Source organism: Chamaea fasciata, unplaced genomic scaffold, assembly GCF_029207755.1.
Source record: "Chamaea fasciata isolate MVZ Bird 193981 ecotype frontalis unplaced genomic scaffold, bChaFas1.0.hap1 SCAF_8, whole genome shotgun sequence".
Taxonomy (NCBI): Eukaryota; Metazoa; Chordata; class Aves; order Passeriformes; family Sylviidae; genus Chamaea; species Chamaea fasciata.
In genome coordinates this window covers 37,844,260-37,862,874 of record NW_027094093.1, presented here as the reverse complement: position 1 = coordinate 37,862,874, position 18,615 = coordinate 37,844,260, and the positions used below count along the sequence as shown (strand labels likewise).

The 18,615-nt window shown below is 52.9% G+C and overlaps 1 protein-coding gene across 5 annotated transcripts in view; it reads left to right on the top strand.

Moving 5' to 3' along the window:
* The first annotated feature begins 2,994 nt into the window (after window positions 1–2,994).
* The window catches only part of CACNB4 (calcium voltage-gated channel auxiliary subunit beta 4), an 80,280-nt gene continuing 64,659 nt past the window's right edge, over window positions 2,995–18,615 (top strand). For all 5 annotated transcript variants that reach the window (XR_010722174.1, XR_010722175.1, XR_010722176.1 and 2 more), the window contains exons 1-2: window positions 2,995–3,059; window positions 3,139–3,222. Coding sequence is in view for 2 of the 5 variants with exons in the window: in XM_066190462.1 (XP_066046559.1) it covers window positions 3,051–3,059; window positions 3,139–3,222 (93 nt within the window). In the remaining 3 variants the exon portion in view is untranslated. The remainder of the gene's footprint in view (window positions 3,060–3,138; window positions 3,223–18,615) is intronic.

The window sequence follows — 18,615 nt, the reverse complement described above, 5'->3', positions numbered from 1 at the left end:
CCAAGTGCTGTCGTGTGTTCTTTGCTGGGGGATGGATGGCCCTGGGCTTGTGGGACTCTGGCCCTCGATGCTGTGGCCTCTCTCAGGGGTTATTTCCTGAGATGGAGATGATTTTCTTCCCTTATTTTTCGTCTTTTCCAAGAACTCCCAGGCACTGCCCCTGCTTGCACTGAGAGGTGTCTGTGCAGTGAGTAAGGTTTGTTAACAAACACACCCAGGAGAATTCCCTGCTCAGAGAGGCAAGAGCTGAGTTTTGTGATCGTGGCTGAGCATTCTGGCTCATCCCAAAAAATCAGGGTGAATCCCTGAGTTTTAACCCTGCTGCTGAGGCTCTGCATGGACACCAAAAATGCCTGAGCATTTTGGCTCATCCCAAAAAATCAGGATGAGTTCCTGAGCTTTAACCCTGCTGCTGAGGCTGTGCATGGACACCAAAAATGCCTGAGCATTCTGGCTCATCCCAAAAAATCAGGGTGAATTCCTGAGCTTTAACCCTGCTGCTGAGGCTGTGTATGGACACCAAAAATGCCTGAGCATTCTGGCTCATCCCAAAAAATCAGGATGAGTTCCTGAGCTTTAACCCTGCTGCTGAGGCTGTGCATGGACACCAAAAATGCCTGAGCATTCTGGCTCATCCCAAAAAATCAGGGTGAGTTCCTGAGCTTTAACCCTGCTGCTGAGGCTGTGTGTGGACACTAAAAATGCCTGAGCATTCTGGCTCATCCCAAAAAATCAGGGTGAATCCCTGGGCTTTAACCCTGCTGCTGAGGCTGTGCATGGGCACCAAAAATGCCTGAGCATTTTGGCTCATCCCAAAAAATCAGAGTGAATCCCTGGGCTTTAACCCTGCTGCTGAGGCTGTGCATGGACACCAAAAATGCCTGAGCATTCTGGCTCATCCCAAAAAATCAGAGTGAATCCCTGGGCTTTAACCCTGCTGCTGAGGCTGTGTATGGACACCAAAAATGCCTGAGCATTTTGGCTCATCCCAAAAAATCAGGGTGAATCCCTGGGCTTTAACCCTGCTGCCAAGGCTCTGCAAGGAGCCCCAAAAGTTGTCATTTCCACATCAATCGCTGGTTTTCATCATTTGATTTGGGGTCACTTCAGGCTGGGTGTCAACCTTTAAAAAGCCAAATCATATCCTGGATTATTGGGAAATTGTCTTGCTTTCCCTTCTGAATCCCAGCCTGATCCATCGGCTCTCTGGAGAGAACCTTTCCCTGGGAAATCAGCCACGCCACGATTCATGTTTCAACAGCAGTGCCTTCCTGGGACCGATTCAGTGATGAAACTGAATGTAAAAATAATCTGATTTAAACCACAGCCTCGTGACCCACATTCACCTTGGAGAGAGAAGCCAGGCTGCTCCTTTGAGCCCCGGAATTAAAGGATTTGGCGTCTGGAGCCAGGCAGGAGGACGCTGGCTGGGTGCGCTCGGAGCGTGCAGGTGTGAGCGAGCTCAGCCAAGGATGTGCACATTCCTGCTCTTGCTCATCCCAGTGGGAGGTGTGATGTGCCTGTAGGTGAAGCTCGGCAGCGGGAAGCAGGAAATCCAGGTCCCCGCTTCCAAATCCTCCTCAGATTTTAGCTTCCAACACATCATCTCCCGGTTTTAGCTTGTTTTCCTCGGTGCCCTGGGAATGGGAGCGCTCTCCGTGGCTGGGGGTTGGTGCCAGCTGATGGATGTGGGAAGGGCCCTGGGCTTCGGGTGGGCTCCGAGGCTGCTGCTGGCCCAGGGAAGGGGCAATAAATCCCATCCCCATCCATCCCTGCCATGGGCTGGGACATCTCCTGCTATCCCAGTTGTCCAACCTGGCCTGGGACACTGCCAGGGATCCAGGGAAGCCCCAGCAAATCTGGGAATTGCAGCCCGGCCAGGAATTCCCGATTCCCAATGTCCCACGCAGCCCTGCCCTGTGGCAGTGGGAAGCCATTCCCTGTGTCCTGTCCCTGCAGCCCTTGTCCCCAGTCCCTCTGCAGCTCTCCTGGAGCCCCTCCAGGCCCTGCCAGGGGCTCGGAGCTCTGCCCGGAGCCTTCCCTTCTCCGGGGGAACATTCCCAGCTCTCCTGGAGCCTTCCCTTCTCCAGGGGAACATTCCCAGCTCTCCCGGAGCCTTCCCTTCTCCGGGGGAACATTCCCAGCTCTCCTGGAGCCTTCCCTTCTCCAGGGGAACATTCCCAGCTCTCCCGGAGCCTTCCCTTCTCCGGGGGAACATTCCCAGCTCTCCCGGAGCCTTCCCTTCTCCGGGGGCACATTCCCAGCTCTCCCGGAGCCTTCCCTTCTCCAGGGGAACATTCCCAGCTTTCCCTGGAGCCTTCCCTTCTCCAGGGGAACATTCCCAGCTCTCCCCGGAGCCTTCCCTTCTCCGGGGGAACATTCCCAGCTTTCCCCGGAGCCTTCCCTTCTCCAGGGGAACATTCCCAGCTCTCCCTGGAGCCTTCCCTTCTCCGGGGGCACATTCCCAGCTCTCCCTGGAGCCTTCCCTTCTCCAGGGGAACATTCCCAGCTCTCCCGGAGCCTTCCCTTCTCCGGGGGAACATTCCCAGCTCTCCTGGAGCCCTCCCTTCTCCGGGGGAACATTCCCAGCTCTCCTGGAGCCTTCCCTTCTCCGGGGGCACATTCCCAGCTCTCCCGGAGCCTTCCCTTCTCCAGGGGAACATTCCCAGCTCTCCTGGAGCCCTCCCTTCTCCGGGGGAACATTCCCAGCTCTCCCGGAGCCTTCCCTTCTCCAGGGGAACATTCCCAGCTCTCCCGGAGCCCTCCCTTCTCCGGGGGCACATTCCCAGCTGTCCCGGAGCCCTCCCTCCCGCAGGGCACGCTCCCGCGGAGCCGTCCCAGCTCGCCCGTGCCCAGCTCCGCGGCTCGGTTCGGCCGGCAGCGGGGCCGGGCTCGGGGGTTCCGCCGTCCCCGCCCCGCCCCGGGGCCGCCCCCGCCCGCCGCCCCGTCCCCATTGCGCTCCGCCCCGGCGGCGGCTCCGCTGCGCCCGGAGAGCGGCCCCGGGAGCTCCGGGAACCGGGGAAAGGCGCCGGGGGAGAGCCGGGGGAGCCATGGCCGCCGTGCGTGAGGGGGCCGGGGGCGGCGGCGGGGCCGGGGCCGGGGCGGTGACGCGACCTTGATGCTTTGTCCCCCGGGCAGGTGACGAGGGGCACCGCGACGCGCCGCAGCCGCCTGAAGCGCTCGGACGGCAGCACCACCTCCACCAGCTTCATCCTGCGGCAGGTCAGCGGCCTCCGGGGGGCTCGGGGGTGGGGGAGGACACGCTCGGTGCCGGCGGGGTCGGGAGCCCGGGGCCGCCGCCGGTGCCCGGGGATGCTCCGGGCAGCGCCGGGGAGGTCGGGGCGGGCAGCGGCCCCGGAGCGGCGTGCCGTGCCCTCGCCTTGGGCTCCCGGCTGCCACCGAGCCGCCGGCATCGCCCGCCTGTCCCCTGCGACGCCGGGGGATGCTCTCTCGGCTTCGGGAATGGGAGCGGAGGTTTTGGCGATCTCCTGACTTTAGGGTTTCTGGGAGGGGAAAAAGAAAGAAAAAAAAAATGGTTTTCAGTGTGTTAGGAGCATCGGCGTCTGAGGTTGGGGCTGCTCAGAGCTGATGCCGCCGCAGGAGCGCTGGTAGCCGGCAGCGTGGAACCTCCTGCTAACATCCCCCTTCTCCTTCCCTGCTCCCCTTTTTCCATCTCTGCTCCCGGTCTCCCACTCCTGCCTGCCGGCCGTCCCTCGCTCACACGCAGACCGACATCCCGAGTCCCCTGAAGCATCACCCTCACCTAAAAAACGCAGTTTGCTGGAAATACCGATTTCATTTCCAACTAGAGCATGTGGAACGTTCCCCAGAGCACGAAGCTGCATCCCAGATTCCTCCAGTGACTTGAGCAGGAATTTAAGGAAGCTCAGGGAAAGCAGAGCCGGGCCCTTGACAGATCCAGGGACGCTTGCCATGCGTGGAAGCGTGTCGTGCTCAGGGCATGGAGGCTGAAAAGAGAGAAAAGGATTGAAATAACGCAGGGAAGTTTCATTTCGCCGGGTGGCACGTCCCTGTCACGGCTGCGGCCCGGAGCAGCCGTGTGGGGCTGGCAGTCCCCGTTTCCCGAGTGACACGTGAGAATCTCGGCGAGAATCTGACGTTCGGTGCGATCTGAGCCGTGGAGATGGGAGTTGAAACGAGGATAAACGAGCAGAAAGGCAGTTTGGGGTTATGCCGGCGGGTTGTGGCAGCCCAGGAGATGCTGCTGGCGGCCGTGGGGGCTCCCGGGAGATGCCCCGGAGGAGCTCGCAGCTTCCAGAGGTGGATTTGCGCTGCGTGGGAATTCAGGGTGTGTGGTTTGGGCGGAGGGCGTCACCTGGAACACCTGGTGTCCAAGGGAGCGGGACGTGACCTGGAATTTTGGAAGCCAGGCCTGTCTGTCTGTGTGGTTTTGGGGGACTCACTTCACTCCTGCCCCCCCTGAGTGGCTTTACACTTCCAGTTAAGAGTAAGAAAATCAGGTGATGGGATGTTTTTGCTGTCCTTTACCCTCCCGCAGGGAAGTTTTCCCTCATAACCATCAGGCTCTACAGGCAGAAGTGGACCAGAAAGTCCCACCAGCAGGGATTAGCTTCAGGGAGCACTGTGCTGCTTGTAGGTCTAATTTAAAAACGAATAGGAATTCTGGCAGTGAGGTTTGGAATCAGCGTCCCAGAGGAGCTTCAATCTTTTGTAGATCTTGTAAACACCAAAAACCGAGCACCAGCTTCTTGCCCAAGCCCACAACACCTATGGAAGTGATATCCTTGGTTTCCTTCTGTGCCAGGAGAGACGCAGCTCCCTGGGATTTGAACTCATTACTCGACTTTTCATTTCGTTGCCTTTAATTTTTGGGTTTCGATCCACTGCTCAATCTAATTTGGGAAGGGAATAACGTTTGGAGGAGCTTTTGGATTTGGCTTCTTTTTTTTATTCCACACCGCGTGGTGGGAAAGCAGAGAGGGTCTGTGGTGCTGAGTGCTCTCTGTGTGTGTCCACAGAGGTCCTTGGAACAGAGGAAATCTGTGCTGGAAATCAGTGGGATGATGTTCAAGAGCCCCCAGAGCGCGTGGGATCGCTGCTGTCCCCGGGTGACTCCTGATGCAGGAGATCCCCAGCTGCTGGGATGGCCCCAAATCCGGGGGCACAGCCAAGGCGGGGAGCAAAGCTGCCACTGCAGGGGTCAAGTGTGGCCTTGGAGCAGGGAATGGGTGCACAAAAGTGTTCCTCTGACGTGGCAGGTGCTGCTCAATTAGAGCCAAGAACCCCCTGAAGGGACGGGAGTCAATTATAAGACACTAATTAGGGCAGCTGGAAACGTGCGCTTGTGGTTCAACACAACGCCGGCATCAGGACTCCTCCTTGTGTTTTCTGAGGGGTTTGTGTTCCCGGGAATTCCTCCTTGTGTTTTCTGGGGGGTTTGTGTTCCCAAGAACTCCTCCTTGTGTTTTCTGGGGGGTTTGTGTTCCCAAGAACTCCTCCTTGTGTTTTCTGGGGGGTTTGTGTTCCCACCAACTCCTCCTTGTGTTTTCTGGGGGGTTTGTGTTCCCAAGAACTCCTCCTTGTGTTTTCTGGGGGGGTTTGTGTTCCCACCAACTCCTCCTTGTGTTTTCTGGGAGATTTGTGTTCCCAAGAACTCCTCCTTGTGTTTTCTGGGGGATTTGTGTTCCCAAGAACTCCTCCTTGTGTTTTCTGGGGGGTTTGTGTTCCCAAGAACTCCTCCTTGTGTTTTCTGGGGGGTTTGTGTTCCCAAGAACTCCTCCTTGTGTTTTCTGGGGGGTTTGTGTTCCCACCAACTCCTCCTTGTGATTTCTGGGGGGTTTGTGTTCCCAGGAATTCCTCCTTGTGTTTTCTGGGGGGTTTGTGTTCCCACCAACTCCTCCTTGTGTTTTCTGGGGGGGTTTGTGTTCCCAGCCCTTGTGACCTGTGGCTGCACCAGGATTTGGTGTTTTCCCTTGGAATTCTGGCAGTCCCAAATTGTTCCCTGCGATTTCGAGTTGAGATTTATTTCACTGACAGAAGCTGTGACCTGTGCAGAACAACGAAAAGCACCCAGGGGTTGTGTCAGAGCATCCATCACCTCTGGGCATGCTGGGGTGGAAGTGCAGCTCCCCTTTCTCCTCCTCCTCCTCATTTTTGTCCTCCTCCTCTCCAGGAGGAATATTCCTCCTCCCAGAGGAATATTTACACATTTTGCTTTTTGTTGACTCAAGTGCAGCTCTTGTGCCAAGGTGAGATTGAAACAGCTCCTGGTGCAGGGTGTCCCTTTGGAATGTTCTCCCTCACACCTCCGGGTCTGGAGCACCAGGAGAGGCTGAGGGAGCTGGGAAGGGGCTGGAGAATTCCTGAGGGAGCTGGGAAAGGGGCTGGAGAATTCCTGAGGGAGCTGGGAAAGGGGCTGAGCCCGGAGAAAAGGAGGATCCAGAGGGATCTTTTCCCTCTCGGGAATTCCCGGCCAGGAGGGGACAGCCGGGGGGGATTTGGGATCTGCTGCCAGGGAACAGGGACAGGAGGAGAGGGAACGGCCTCGGGCTGGCCCAGGGGAGCTCGGGGTGGATATTTGGGAACAATTCCATCCTGGAAAAGGTGCTCAGGTGGAATCGCCATCCCTGCAGGGATTTCCCGGCCCTGTGGATGTGACACTTGGGGACAGGGGTCAGTGGTGGCCTTGGCAGTGCTGGGGACGGCTGGACTCGATGATTTCAGAGGATTGTTTGGCACCAGCAGGGCCTTGTAATAAAATCCCCTGGAAACATTCGTAGGAATCAGTGGAAATCCTTCCCAGCTTGTGCCAGAGACTCCAAGTGAAGCCACTGAGTGTCCCTGAGCAGTCCAAGGACATTTAACTTCACACAAAACTATATTTAGACGCGCAGTTTATTTCTGGAAGTTTTGGGTTGGGTTTTTTTTTTTTTTTTTGCTGCTTCTTTAGAGATGGTTGAGGTTCAAGCCAATTTTCTTTTGAGACTTAGTTACACCTGGTGCTGCGTCTCTGGCAGCACTTGCACTTCCCCTTTTTAAATACCATTTTTTTTTCCTGTGGAATATTGAGGGGAGGAGAAGAGCAGCATTTTCTGTCCCCAGAGCAGCTCCCAGGCCGTTAACAGCACTTTAAAGGTTGAGGACATTGCGACAAAAGAGTTTAGAATCCGCAAAAAGAGTTTTGTGGCCTTGTTTCCGTCGGGCTCTGCTCGTCAGCCACCGTTTCTCCATGAACTTTTCAAGGTGCTTCTGAATTCTTCCCAGGATTCTGCATTTTATTTTATTTTTTTTTGTCTCAAAATCCCTTTTCCTCAGAGCTCCGCCCGGGGACTCTGGTCTCTGCTGGGAGCAGGGTCCATTCCAGTGGGAACCTGCAGTGATCCAGGCATTCCTCAAAATCCAGCGCTGATTAAATGGATTAAAAAAACCAAACCAAAACCCCCAAACGTGTCTGCAGAGGAGCAGAGCAGAGGTTCAGTAATTCAGCAGGATGAGCTCAATCCTGCCATGAGTCATTAATTTCTAAAATACAGCTTACCGTCATGGAATGTGATTATTCCTTAGGCTGGGCTCTTGTTTTCCTCCGTGCAGCACTCAGGAGCTGTTTCAGCATTTGACAGGGGAATCAAGGGCTGAGCCCTCTCTCCCCAGAGCAGCAGCCCTGCCATGGCTGCGCCTCATCCCTGCTGAAGTCAGGGGGGCTCGGCTCAGCCGGCGCTGGCAGCTCTCAGGTTAGCTCTTCTCTTCTCCGGTTATCTCTCATCTCTTCATTTGATGAAGTTCGCAGTGGATTTAGTTCGTACGAGCCAAGATTTGACTTCGTAAATCCAAATATTTAGGTTGAATCGAGGAGGGGAGTTAAGGCTCGGCGTGAAATGAGTGTTCTCGGCGCGTCTGGCTTGGCTCTCCCCTCGGGTTTGAGGTTTCCTGCTGCATTCGGCACCACAGAGTTCACAAAAGCTTGGCAAAGCTTCCCTCGCAGCTTTGGGGGGAAGCAGCGTTTCCTGCTGGTGTCCCAGAACCGCGGCATCCTGGGATGGTTTGGGTCGCAAGGGACTGAAATCCCATCCCATTCCATCTCCCTGCCATGGACAGGGACGCCTCCCACGGTCCCAGGCTGCTCCAGTGTGCAGCCTTGGTCCTGGTGGTTTGCCATGGCCTGAGATTAATTCCAGGTGTTTTTTGAGGATGGTTTGCTCCCTGCGGGGTGAAGGTGGGGCCATCCATCCCCAGCGGCAGGGCTGTGCTGGGACGATCCATGGCAGGAATTCCCTGTGATGGATTGAGGAGCTTCCGTGGAATTGTCCCCTGGCAGCTGGGGAGAAATACCATCCCACCGAGGGGCAGAGCTGGGTTTTTGGGATGGCTGCGGCGCCCTTGGTGAGGAAATCCTGGGAAAACGAGGGCTGTGGAGTCAAGGCTGCTTCCCTGCAGCTTCCAGTGTTGGCAGCTCCAGGTGAGCCCAGCGGTTCCAGGACATCCAGAGGCCTGGATCCGTCAGTCCCTCCAGGATTCTGCCTGTGTGGAGAAGGTCAGAGCCATGGGATGCAGAGGTGCCTTTCCCAGAGTTTCCTGGAAGGGAAATGGATGGACTTGGAGCGTGTTCTTCATGGAGCTGAGCCAGGATGGATTTCAGGGCAAGGTTCTTCCCCCTGGGCACTGCCCAGGCTCCCCAGGGAATGGGCACATTCCCAAGAGCTCCAGCAGAGTTTGGATACCACACCCAGGGTGGGAATTCGGGGTGTCTGCAGGGCCAGGATCCAGATCCATGATCCCGTGGCTCCCTTCCCACTTAGGATATTCCGGGACTCCATGAACCTTCACAAGGTTGAAACACCAGTTAAAAAAAAAAAAAAACCCATTTCATTTCCTTTTCCTTTCCATCATAAAACAAGGAGTAGGGAAATTCTTCTCTCCTCAGTTCTGTCATCACCACGGCCGTGCCTTCTGCACATTCCCGTTTTTCCTCCGGAAAGCTGCGTGCCTGGGAATCTCTGTGGCACCAGGAGGCTTAATTGAATGTTTCTTAATGTTCTAATTGAATCCCCCAATTAAGTTCTCACTTGGTGCTCCGTTAGGAAGCGATTTTGTGTTTGCAAGCAAATCCCATCCTGGCTGTGTTTTTCCAAGGAAAAAAATCCTGCAGCTGTTTCCGGTTTTTCGGGCTGGGTTTGGAGCCTGCACAGCCTCAGAGCAGTTCCAGGGGTGGTGGCCATGCTGAGGTGTCCACCATGGTGCAATTCCCATGGAATTGGGGCACCATCCATGGCCCCAGGACGGTGGCGTGGGTTCCTGGAATGGTCAGAAGTGTGGGAGGCAGCGTGGGATGAAAGGGATCTGTTCCACGGATGCAGAAAAGTCGGATTTGTCCCTTCCCAAAGCCCTGTCCTGTTCTCCAGCAGATGAGCCTTTGGAATTGTCCCTTCCCAAAGCCCTGTCCTGTTCTCCAGGAGATGAGCCTTTGGAATTGTCCCTTCCCAAAGCCCTGTCCTGTTCTGCAGGAGATGAGCCTTTGGAATTGTCCCTTCCCAAAGCCCTGTCCTGTTCTCCAGGAGATGAGCCTTTGGAATTGTCCCTTCCCAAAGCCCTGTCCTGTTCTCCAGCAGATGAGCCTTTGGAATTGTCCCTTCCCAAAGCCCTGTCCTGTTCTGCAGGAGATGAGCCTTTGGAATTGTCCCTTCCCAAAGCCCTGTCCTGTTCTCCAGCAGATGAGCCTTTGGAATTGTCCCTTCCCAAAGCCCTGTCCTGTTCTCCAGGAGATGAACCTTTGGAATTGTCCCTTCCCAAAGCCCTGTCCTGTTCTCCAGCAGATGAGCCTTTGGAATTGTCCCTTCCCAAAGCCCTGTCCTGTTCTCCAGGAGATGAGCCTTTGGAATTGTCCCTTCCCAAAGCCCTGTCCTGTTCTGCAGGAGATGAGCCTTTGGAATTGTCCCTTCCCAAAGCCCTGTCCTGTTCTCCAGCAGATGAACCTTTGGAATTGTCCCTTCCCAAAGCCCTGTCCTGTTCTCCAGCAGATGAACCTTTGGAATTGTCCCTTCCCAAAGCCCTGTCCTGTTCTGCAGGAGATGAGCCTTTGGAATTGTCCCTTCCCAAAGCCCTGTCCTGTTCTCCAGGAGATGAGCCTTTGGAATTGTCCCTTCCCAAAGCCCTGTCCTGTTCTCCAGCAGATGAACCTTTGGAATTGTCCCTTCCCAAAGCCCTGTCCTGTTCTCCAGCAGATGAACCTTTGGAATTGTCCCTTCCCAAAGCCCTGTCCTGTTCTCCAGGAGATGAGCCTTTGGAATTGTCCCTTCCCAAAGCCCTGTCCTGTTCTCCAGGAGATGAGCCTTTGGAATTGTCCCTTCCCAAAGCCCTGTCCTGTTCTGCAGGAGATGAGCCTTTGGAATTGTCCCTTCCCAAAGCCCTGTCCTGTTCTGCAGGAGATGAACCTTTGGAATTGTCCCTTCCCAAAGCCCTGTCCTGTTCTGCAGGAGATGAGCCTTTGGAATTGTCCCTTCCCAAAGCCCTGTCCTGTTCTGCAGGAGATGAGCCTTTGGAATTGTCCCTTCCCAAAGCCCTGTCCTGTTCTCCAGGAGATGAGCCTTTGGAATTGTCCCTTCCCAAAGCCCTGTCCTGTTCTCCAGCAGATGTGCTGACCGGCTTATTGTCTCCATGGCAACAAGGTTTCGGAAATAGCCGAAAGTCACCCAAGAAAAGTCAGATATTAATAGAGAGCGACGTAGGGATGGAGAAAAAAATAGGATTTGGCTGCTCCTCACCCCAAATTTGAGGGATTTGGGAGTCATCTGTGTGTCTGTGGCAGCTGTGGGTGTTTGTTTACGTGTCTTTGTGGAGCGTGACCTATAAAATTAATTCTCTTTAGTCGCGCGGTGTTATTGCAGTGAGGCATTTCCCTGCTTGGAGCAGCAGAATGGGGGCAGGATGTGAATGGGGGACGTTGGAGAGGTGAGAATGAAAAAAAAAATAAAAACCTTCCCCGGCCTGGAAATATAGGGATTAAAAAAGGAATAAATATAAATGTAAATACATTTGAGGGTATGAATGCACGATGCTCTTGATGTCCCCCTTCAATATTTAACGGGAAAGAATTTTACAAAGTGCCTTTACAAACACGTAAATACATACATAGAAAAGCATATAAATATCAAAAAAGATATATAGGGTGTGAACACACAATGCTCACGCTGTCACCTTTCAATATTTAAGAGATAAGAATGAAAAGAAAAAAGCCTTTGCAAACATGTAAATATAAATACATAGGTGGGTATAAATATACGTGTGTGTGTATCACTTGATGTCCCCCTTCAATATTTAATAGGAAAGAATTAAAAGATACCTTTACAAAGACGTAAATATTTATATGTATATATTAAAAATATATATCCCAGGGTGCTCCTGGTTTGGATCCTGCCCCTGGTTTTATATATATTAATATATAAGTAGATATTCTGGGTGTGAATGCATGATGCTCTTGCCGTCCCCCTTCAGTATTTAATAAGAAAGAATTAAATACCTTTACAAACATGTAAATATATATTAAAAAGGATATAAATAATATACATCTAAATCTAAATCTAAATCTAAATCTAAATCTAAATATAAATATAAATATAAATGAGATATATATATTTAAATAGATAATAAAGGAGATATATAGATATATATGTATATAAGTAGATATTCAGGGTATGAATGCATGATGCTCTTGCTGTCCCCCTTCAATATCTAACAACAAAGAATTAAAAAACTCCTTTACAAACATGTAAATAGATATATTTTAAATTATAGAAATAAATATGTATATATATATATAAAAATAAAGGATATATATTTAAATCAATCTGTAGGGTATGAAAGCACGATGCTCCTGCTGCGAGGAGCCAGGAATTCAGGAATCCTCCGTGACCTGACCCACCCTGAGTTCAACCCGGGACTGAACCCCCCCGGGCAGCCCCATGCCCACCTCCTCCTCCCAGCGGCACCAGTTTGGTTTCCCAGTTCCCGGATTTCTGCTGGGAAGTGCCTGGAGCCATCCCAGGGGAGCCCTGGGAGGAGATCCGGGGCTGTGCCGACGTTTCTATGGACACCAGCGCGCAGCCCATGGGTTGTGGAGGAAGCTGAGATGATCATTCCTTGGGGCTCCGCGCTCGGATGTCTTCTGCTGCTCCGAAAGGAACGTGGCAGAGACAGAAATCGCTTTTTCTCCTGAACCCTTGAGGTTTTGGGGGGCCCACAGAGCGGGAAAAGAAGAGCTCCTGAATTCCTCTCCGTTTGTTTCAGCGTCAGAGCGGGGGGGGAAGGGAAGCCTGATGTGAATAATCTTCCAAATTGGCTTTAAAAATATAATCAAGCAGAGCTCCAGGAAGATAAAATCTCAAATTCTTGAGCCACTCGCCACGTTAAAAAGATCTGCTGTTAAAAGAGTTTTTGGCCGTTTGTCAAGCGGAATCGAAAGAATCCCAGGATCCCAGGCTGGTTTGGGTTGGAAGGGACTTTAAAGCTCATCCAGTTCCATCAGGGACCTCTCCCACTGTCCCAGGCTGCTCCAAACCCCGTCCAGCCTGGCCTTGGACACTTCCAGGGATCCAGGGGCAGCCACAGCTGCTCTGGGAATTCCAGCCCAGCTCCTCCCCACCCTCCCAGCCGGGAATTCCTTCCCGATATCCCAACTAAACGTTCTGGTAACGACTGATTTGACAACTGAGACCATTTAGAGAGCGGGAATAAGAACGAGTCTTTCCTCTGTTGTTATAATTTTTGGCTGCTGGTAATGAGATCTCCAGATAAAACGGGATTGGGAACAGCACGGCCTTGCCTGCCTTCCCCTTTCCCTCTGATAAAAATGGGAAACTTCCCTAAAGCACAGGGAGGGAGGGAGGTTGGAGATCCCTCCTGGCCCCATTCCCTGCCCTGTGGGTTTTTGGGACCTTTCACACCTCACCCCTTCTGTGGGAGGTGCTGCTCCCTCCTCAGGGCTGTTGGGAATTTTGGTGCCAGCATTCCCGTGGTCCCTGAGTGTCCCTGGGTGTCCCTGGGTGTCCCCGAGTGTCCCTGGGTGTCCCTGGGTGTCCCCACTCCAAGCCCTGTGGGTTGTTTGGTGAGATCTGCGTGAAACGCTGAAAGGTTCGGGGCGGGGGGAAAACACACCCTGGTAGTTACACCCGTCACATTCCCGCTGGATAATAAACCCTCAGCATTCCCTTCCCATGACATTCCCTGATGAGCCTCACACTTCAGGCAAAACCTTTTCCTGCCCCAAATAAGAGATTTGACATCCTGAGGTGAAAGTCTCTTGAATCCTGAGAATTTGCAGCGCTCGGGTCTGGGCCGTGACACCTTTTCCTGCCAGGAATAATCCATAACCTCTGCTTGCTTTTCCTTGGATCCCGTTTTTCCTGTGGTTTGCGCTTTGTGGTGTGGTCATTCCCCGTGCTGGTGGTTTCAGAGCTTACGCAGGCACTCCTTTCCCAGCTTACATAACGCAGCGTTTTCCCGTTTATCCGTGCAGACAGCCGGAGCTGCCCCCGTGTCTCCGCATCTTACTGCACTTCATGCAGTTTGACGGCCCCGGAAAAATCAGAGATCCCCAGCCAGGCAAAGCACTAAAATAATTCCAGGCTGGAATTTTGCAAAAAAAAACCCCAAAACCCTTTTGAAAACGCTTCGTTGGAAATCCCGACGATCCTTTGATTGGGGTAATTATTGGGATTTGCAGCATCAGACACCCGGATTTAAGCAGGAGCACCCCAACCATGTCCTGGAGGAAAACAGGAAAATCCCAGCTGTGCTCCTCACCTGTGGCTGGGTAAACCTTGACAGCAACAGAGTTAGGTGTCTGTTTCCAGAGAGAAAGGTGAATTGTGGGAGGATTTTCCAAGCCCGTCCCATCGTTGGTTTGGAGTTGCGTTTGGCTTGCCCGGGTTCCTGTGGTCGGTGGCATTCTCCACTTCTGCCTCAAGGGCTTGGGGGGACCTTCTCCTGGACGAGACCTTCCTGGGGACAACACTTGACACCTAAATGTTCACTCCTCTTTCTGTGAAGTGTTTGTGGAGCCTTTTATGCCAAATCCGCTTCGTACTTCAAAGTTCACGGGTGCAATTTCCGTACCAGGAGTTAGTTGGGGTGTTCATTCCTCGGGCAATGGGAACTGAATTTCCCGTTAGGAGACCTTTCATAACCTGGTTTTTTGGTGGTGGTTTTTTTTTTTTCTTTTTCTCCTTTCTTCATCAGCGAGTGATAAAAATGCCCTCAGCACTTGGCATTTCTTAGGCCTTAATGACCAGTCGAGGCTAATGGCCCGAGCTGATGAAACCTGCAGCCAGGCATTCATCTTCCCCGAGCCTGCTGGCAATTAGGGCTGAAACATTCTCCTGCTGCTTTGCCTTTGAGCACCTGGGGCCAGCAGCAGCAGCAGCTTCTCCTCCCTCTCACTGCTCCCCACACGCCAGGACTGGGGGAGGAAAGCTCCGCGCCATGGGACAGGAACTCTGCTGTGCTGTGGGTGAAGGAGGTGTGTCACCCGGGGGTGGCAGAGCTGCTGGTGCTCCGTGGGACATTATCTCCACGGTTCTGGGAGGAGAGGGAATGCAGGAATTCCAAATGGGATTGGAGGAGAAGGGGTCGTGTGGGAGATGCGCAGAAGTGGAGGATGAGCTGGGGTTAAAACACTTGAGGAGGAGGAGGAGATGGATGAGGCAGAGCCACGGTGAGAGCCGGGTGGGAAGGATCCTCCTGGAATGAGTCATGGAATTGTTAAGGTCGGAAAAGACCTTGAAGATCCTTGAGTCCGACATCAACCGGCCGTGCTCACCGCCGGCCCACGTCCCCAAGTGCCACCTGCACCCGTTTCCTGAGCTCCTGCAGGGATGGGGACCCCACCCTGCCCTGGGCAGCCCCTTCCGTGCTTTCCAACCCTTTCCTGGAAGAACTGATCCGAACGTTTAACCCAAACCTCCCCCAGCACAACTTGAGGCTCTTTCCTCTCCTGCAGCTCACGGCCCCGCTCCTCTTCCCTTTCCTCTTCCACCTCCACTTCCATTTTCCTCCTCCAAAAGCCCCCTCGGGCCTTGCCTTGGCCGTCTCCTTTTCACCAGCGCCTCTCGTTCCTCTGCACTGAATTCCAGCAGCTGCCTCATTACCCACTTCTGTACCAGACAAAAAGAGTGGGAAGAGGGGAAATCCCAAATTTTTTTGCTATAGTAACTGGTTAAATTCGGATAAGGACGGCATGTGGGATTTTTTTTTTTTTCTTGTTGTTTGTTTCTGTGTTTTTCCTGGGAATGTTGTTACTCTCTTTTATTCCACGTCCCGAGTGTCACAGCTTGTTTGTCCCTTAGAAGTGACAGTGTGGGGACACTCCCTCCCCAGCTAATGAGAGCTGCCCATGGACAGGGTGTCACATCAGCCAAGTGATGGGAACACACGGAGGGATAAAAAGAAAGGAGCTCCCCAAACCCTGACAAAAACCAGGGGCAGGGAGAAAAGGGAGAGGAAGGAGAAAAGAAGGGGGGGAAAAAAGGATCAAGAAAGGAGAGGTGGAATCTGTCTCTGCTTTTTGTGCGCAAAATGTGGGTAGTGGCCCCAAAGAGTGGGTGACTCTTTCATAACTCATCTTCTGTCACTTCATTCCCCCATTCTGAGGTGTTCTGGGAGGAAAATTTTCCTTTCGGGAGCAGTTGGATGTGTCCTAGCCACCCTCACCGGTCCTAGAGCAGCTTCCCTTGTTTTCATCCCCTTTTTTTTTTTTTTTTTGCCTTTCTCTTTTCTTTCTGGTTTGTTCCTTTCCCTTTTCCTTTGTCCCTGCAGAGTTTGGGTGAGGACTGGCACAAAAAGCAGCAGAAAGGGGACAGCAGAAAGGCCATCAAGGAGTCACCTGCTGCCTCCTGCCAGATGATGCCCTCTGCGTGGACACTCTGCATGTTTCCTCTGCCTCTCTCCTTTCTCCAAGGGATTTTCCCAGGGATTTAGGGTTTACAGGGTTTCTGCGAGGCACTGAGATGGTCTTGGCTTCAGCACGTGGTCCCTGTTCTCTCGGGGGCCAAACCTTCAGAAAGGAAATTTCCTTGGCCCCGTCACCCATCCAGCCTGGCCTTGGACTCTCCCAGGGCTGGGAAATGGTTTTTGGGTTTATTTCAGGGATTCTTCTGCTCCAAACCATCCACAAGTAGGGGAGCAGCTCACACCCCTCCATGACAAATCTCTTGATATTTTAAACTTCTCTGGGTCCTCTCTGCGCTCAGTGCTGGTGACTGAGGAGGCTTTTGTGGCTTTCTGTAACCTGCGCTGATAAACAGCTGAGAATCCCCCCCAACCTCTCACCTTTCCCCAGTTCCTGGCGCCCCAAATCGAGCTCGCGGCTCTTTCGCCTGCAAACCCTTCCCCTTCCATTTTTCACAGCTGCCCCTGTGGTTTCTGTGAGGGGTAAAATGAGAGGTTACCACTTGCAGGCAGGAGCTGGGGAATCACAAGCCGGTGTAATTTATGCAGGAGCAGCGTGGGGGAAATTGCAGCCCACTCCTGTTCCACATAAATTATGGATGTACCTCCTTGGAAATAGCTACAGAGGGGGTTCAGGGGGATTTTTTCTTTTTTGGCTAATGAATCATGCCTGAATTTCCACAGTACCTACATTGACTCAAATGTCTCCTTTTGGCCCCACCTTTCTTTTTTGCATCATCTCTAAACTTTGGCTGAACTCGCAGCTCCGGATGTTTCTTTCTTTTCCTCGCAAGAGACCCGTTCCTTGAAGACCCTCTTTGGAAAAGAGGCTCCAAAATTCACTCCCACAGCCTTCCCCAACGGCAGAGCTTCCATCCTAGGCTGTGGAGATCTCTGAAGAGATCCCTCGGCTGCTTTTGAAGGATCTGTGGGAATAAACGAGTGGTGATAAACGATGAACGAGTGTTTAGGAAGGTGCAATCTCCTCTTGTGTGCACACATCCATGGATTTAGAACCTTTGGAGCTGTGGCCTTCAAGCCAAGGCTCTGGGCAACACAAAACCTTTGGGACTGAGGAGGGAAGTAAAGGAATGGGAAGATATTCCTGAGGGAAGTGAAGGATGCTGCTGCCCACCGTGTCTTTAAGATATAGATACCTTAGATATAGATATTTAAGATATCGATAAAATATTGATAGTTCTGCAAGCTGAGGGGGGATTTAGAGGAACGCCCCAGGAATTATCCGCGAGGAATATCTGGGGGCTGGCATCTGAGCTCCTCCACCGCAGCACAGGGGGAACATCCACCGGGCAGGAGCTGCTTGGGAAGGGCTTTCGGGGAGCACGTGGAATGATGAAAAAGGGCGCTGTTTGGAGCAGGAGAAGATGGAACAGCTTTGCACCTAAAATCAGCCCGCGCCCAGGATACAGAACGTTAGGGGAAGAGGGGTGGAAGTGTGATTTTCATGGTAATAAAGGAGCGGGCGGAGCGGCGTAGGCACCTCGGGAGAGGGGTGGAATGAGGAGATGGAAGGGGGGAGAGGAGGCTCGGTGCTCGGGGAGGGGGCGGAATCGTGGAAACCAAACCCCGCTCCTGGAAAACCGGTTGGATTTCGCCATGGGTGCGCGCAGGCAGGGTTTCAAAGATGCTAAAGAGAGGCACTAGAGGAATATTTTATTGTCTTGCGCGAGGAGCCTGCCTGGGCTATATTTAACCCATCTCACGCGTGCTTTCATGAGGGATCTGTGCAGTTTCCCCCGTTTCGTGTCGGTTTTTTTTTTTGTTTTTTTTTTTAAGCGCAATTATTTCTGTTCCAGTGGAAGGTGACGCTGCCCGTGGCAGGGGGTGGAACAGGATGAGCTTCGAGGTCCTTTGCCATTCCAACCAGTCTGGGATTGTGACTCAGTGCCACATGCAGCTCCGTGTTCGGCAAATACCAGAGCACTTCAGTTCAGGCCCCGGCCATATGCTAATGGCAAAATATGCTAATGAGCAGCTAACGAGCGGGGAGGATGCTCTGCCTGAATTTACAGCATCGCTTCGCTGGGGTTGGGGGGGATTTCAGCCTAGTCTGGCTTGGAGAGGGGTAACTTTACTCTCCGCAGCGGTTCCAAGCCGTGCCTTTCTCCCATTCAGGTCTATTATTAGAACCCTTCCTTGGTACAATGTCTTTTAATAAAATCCCTGGGTGGTTTGGGGTTTTTTTGGGGTTTTTTTTTTTGGTGGTTTTTTTTTTTTCCTATTCAGTTCTATTCTTAGAACGCTTTCATGGTAGAGCGTGTTTTAATGCAACCCCAAAATCAAATGTGCTGATGGTTTCCGGCTCCCCAGTATCCCCAGTCAGGGCTGTGCCTCTGAACTGGTCCTGCTGGGTCCACCCACGTGTTACTGGTTTGGAGGGGATCGAATCCTTTGTTCCCAGAAAAGCCTTTTTTGGAGGCTTTTTGTACCTAAAAGGCAACATTTCGGGGTGGGATCAGCTCGCGCTGTTCCTGTGGAAACAAAACGCTGCGCGGAGAGAAAACCCCCAAATTTCGGAGCGTTATTGGAAAGCCGGGACCATCTGGAGGGAGAAGCCTGCAGGGAAGGTGTCCGTGTGTTCGTCGCAGATGTCACCACTCCTGCCACAGCAGATCCCAAGGGATCCTGAGGGATCTGCCTCCCCGACCTCCACGGTGGCCGTGGCAGCTGTGACTG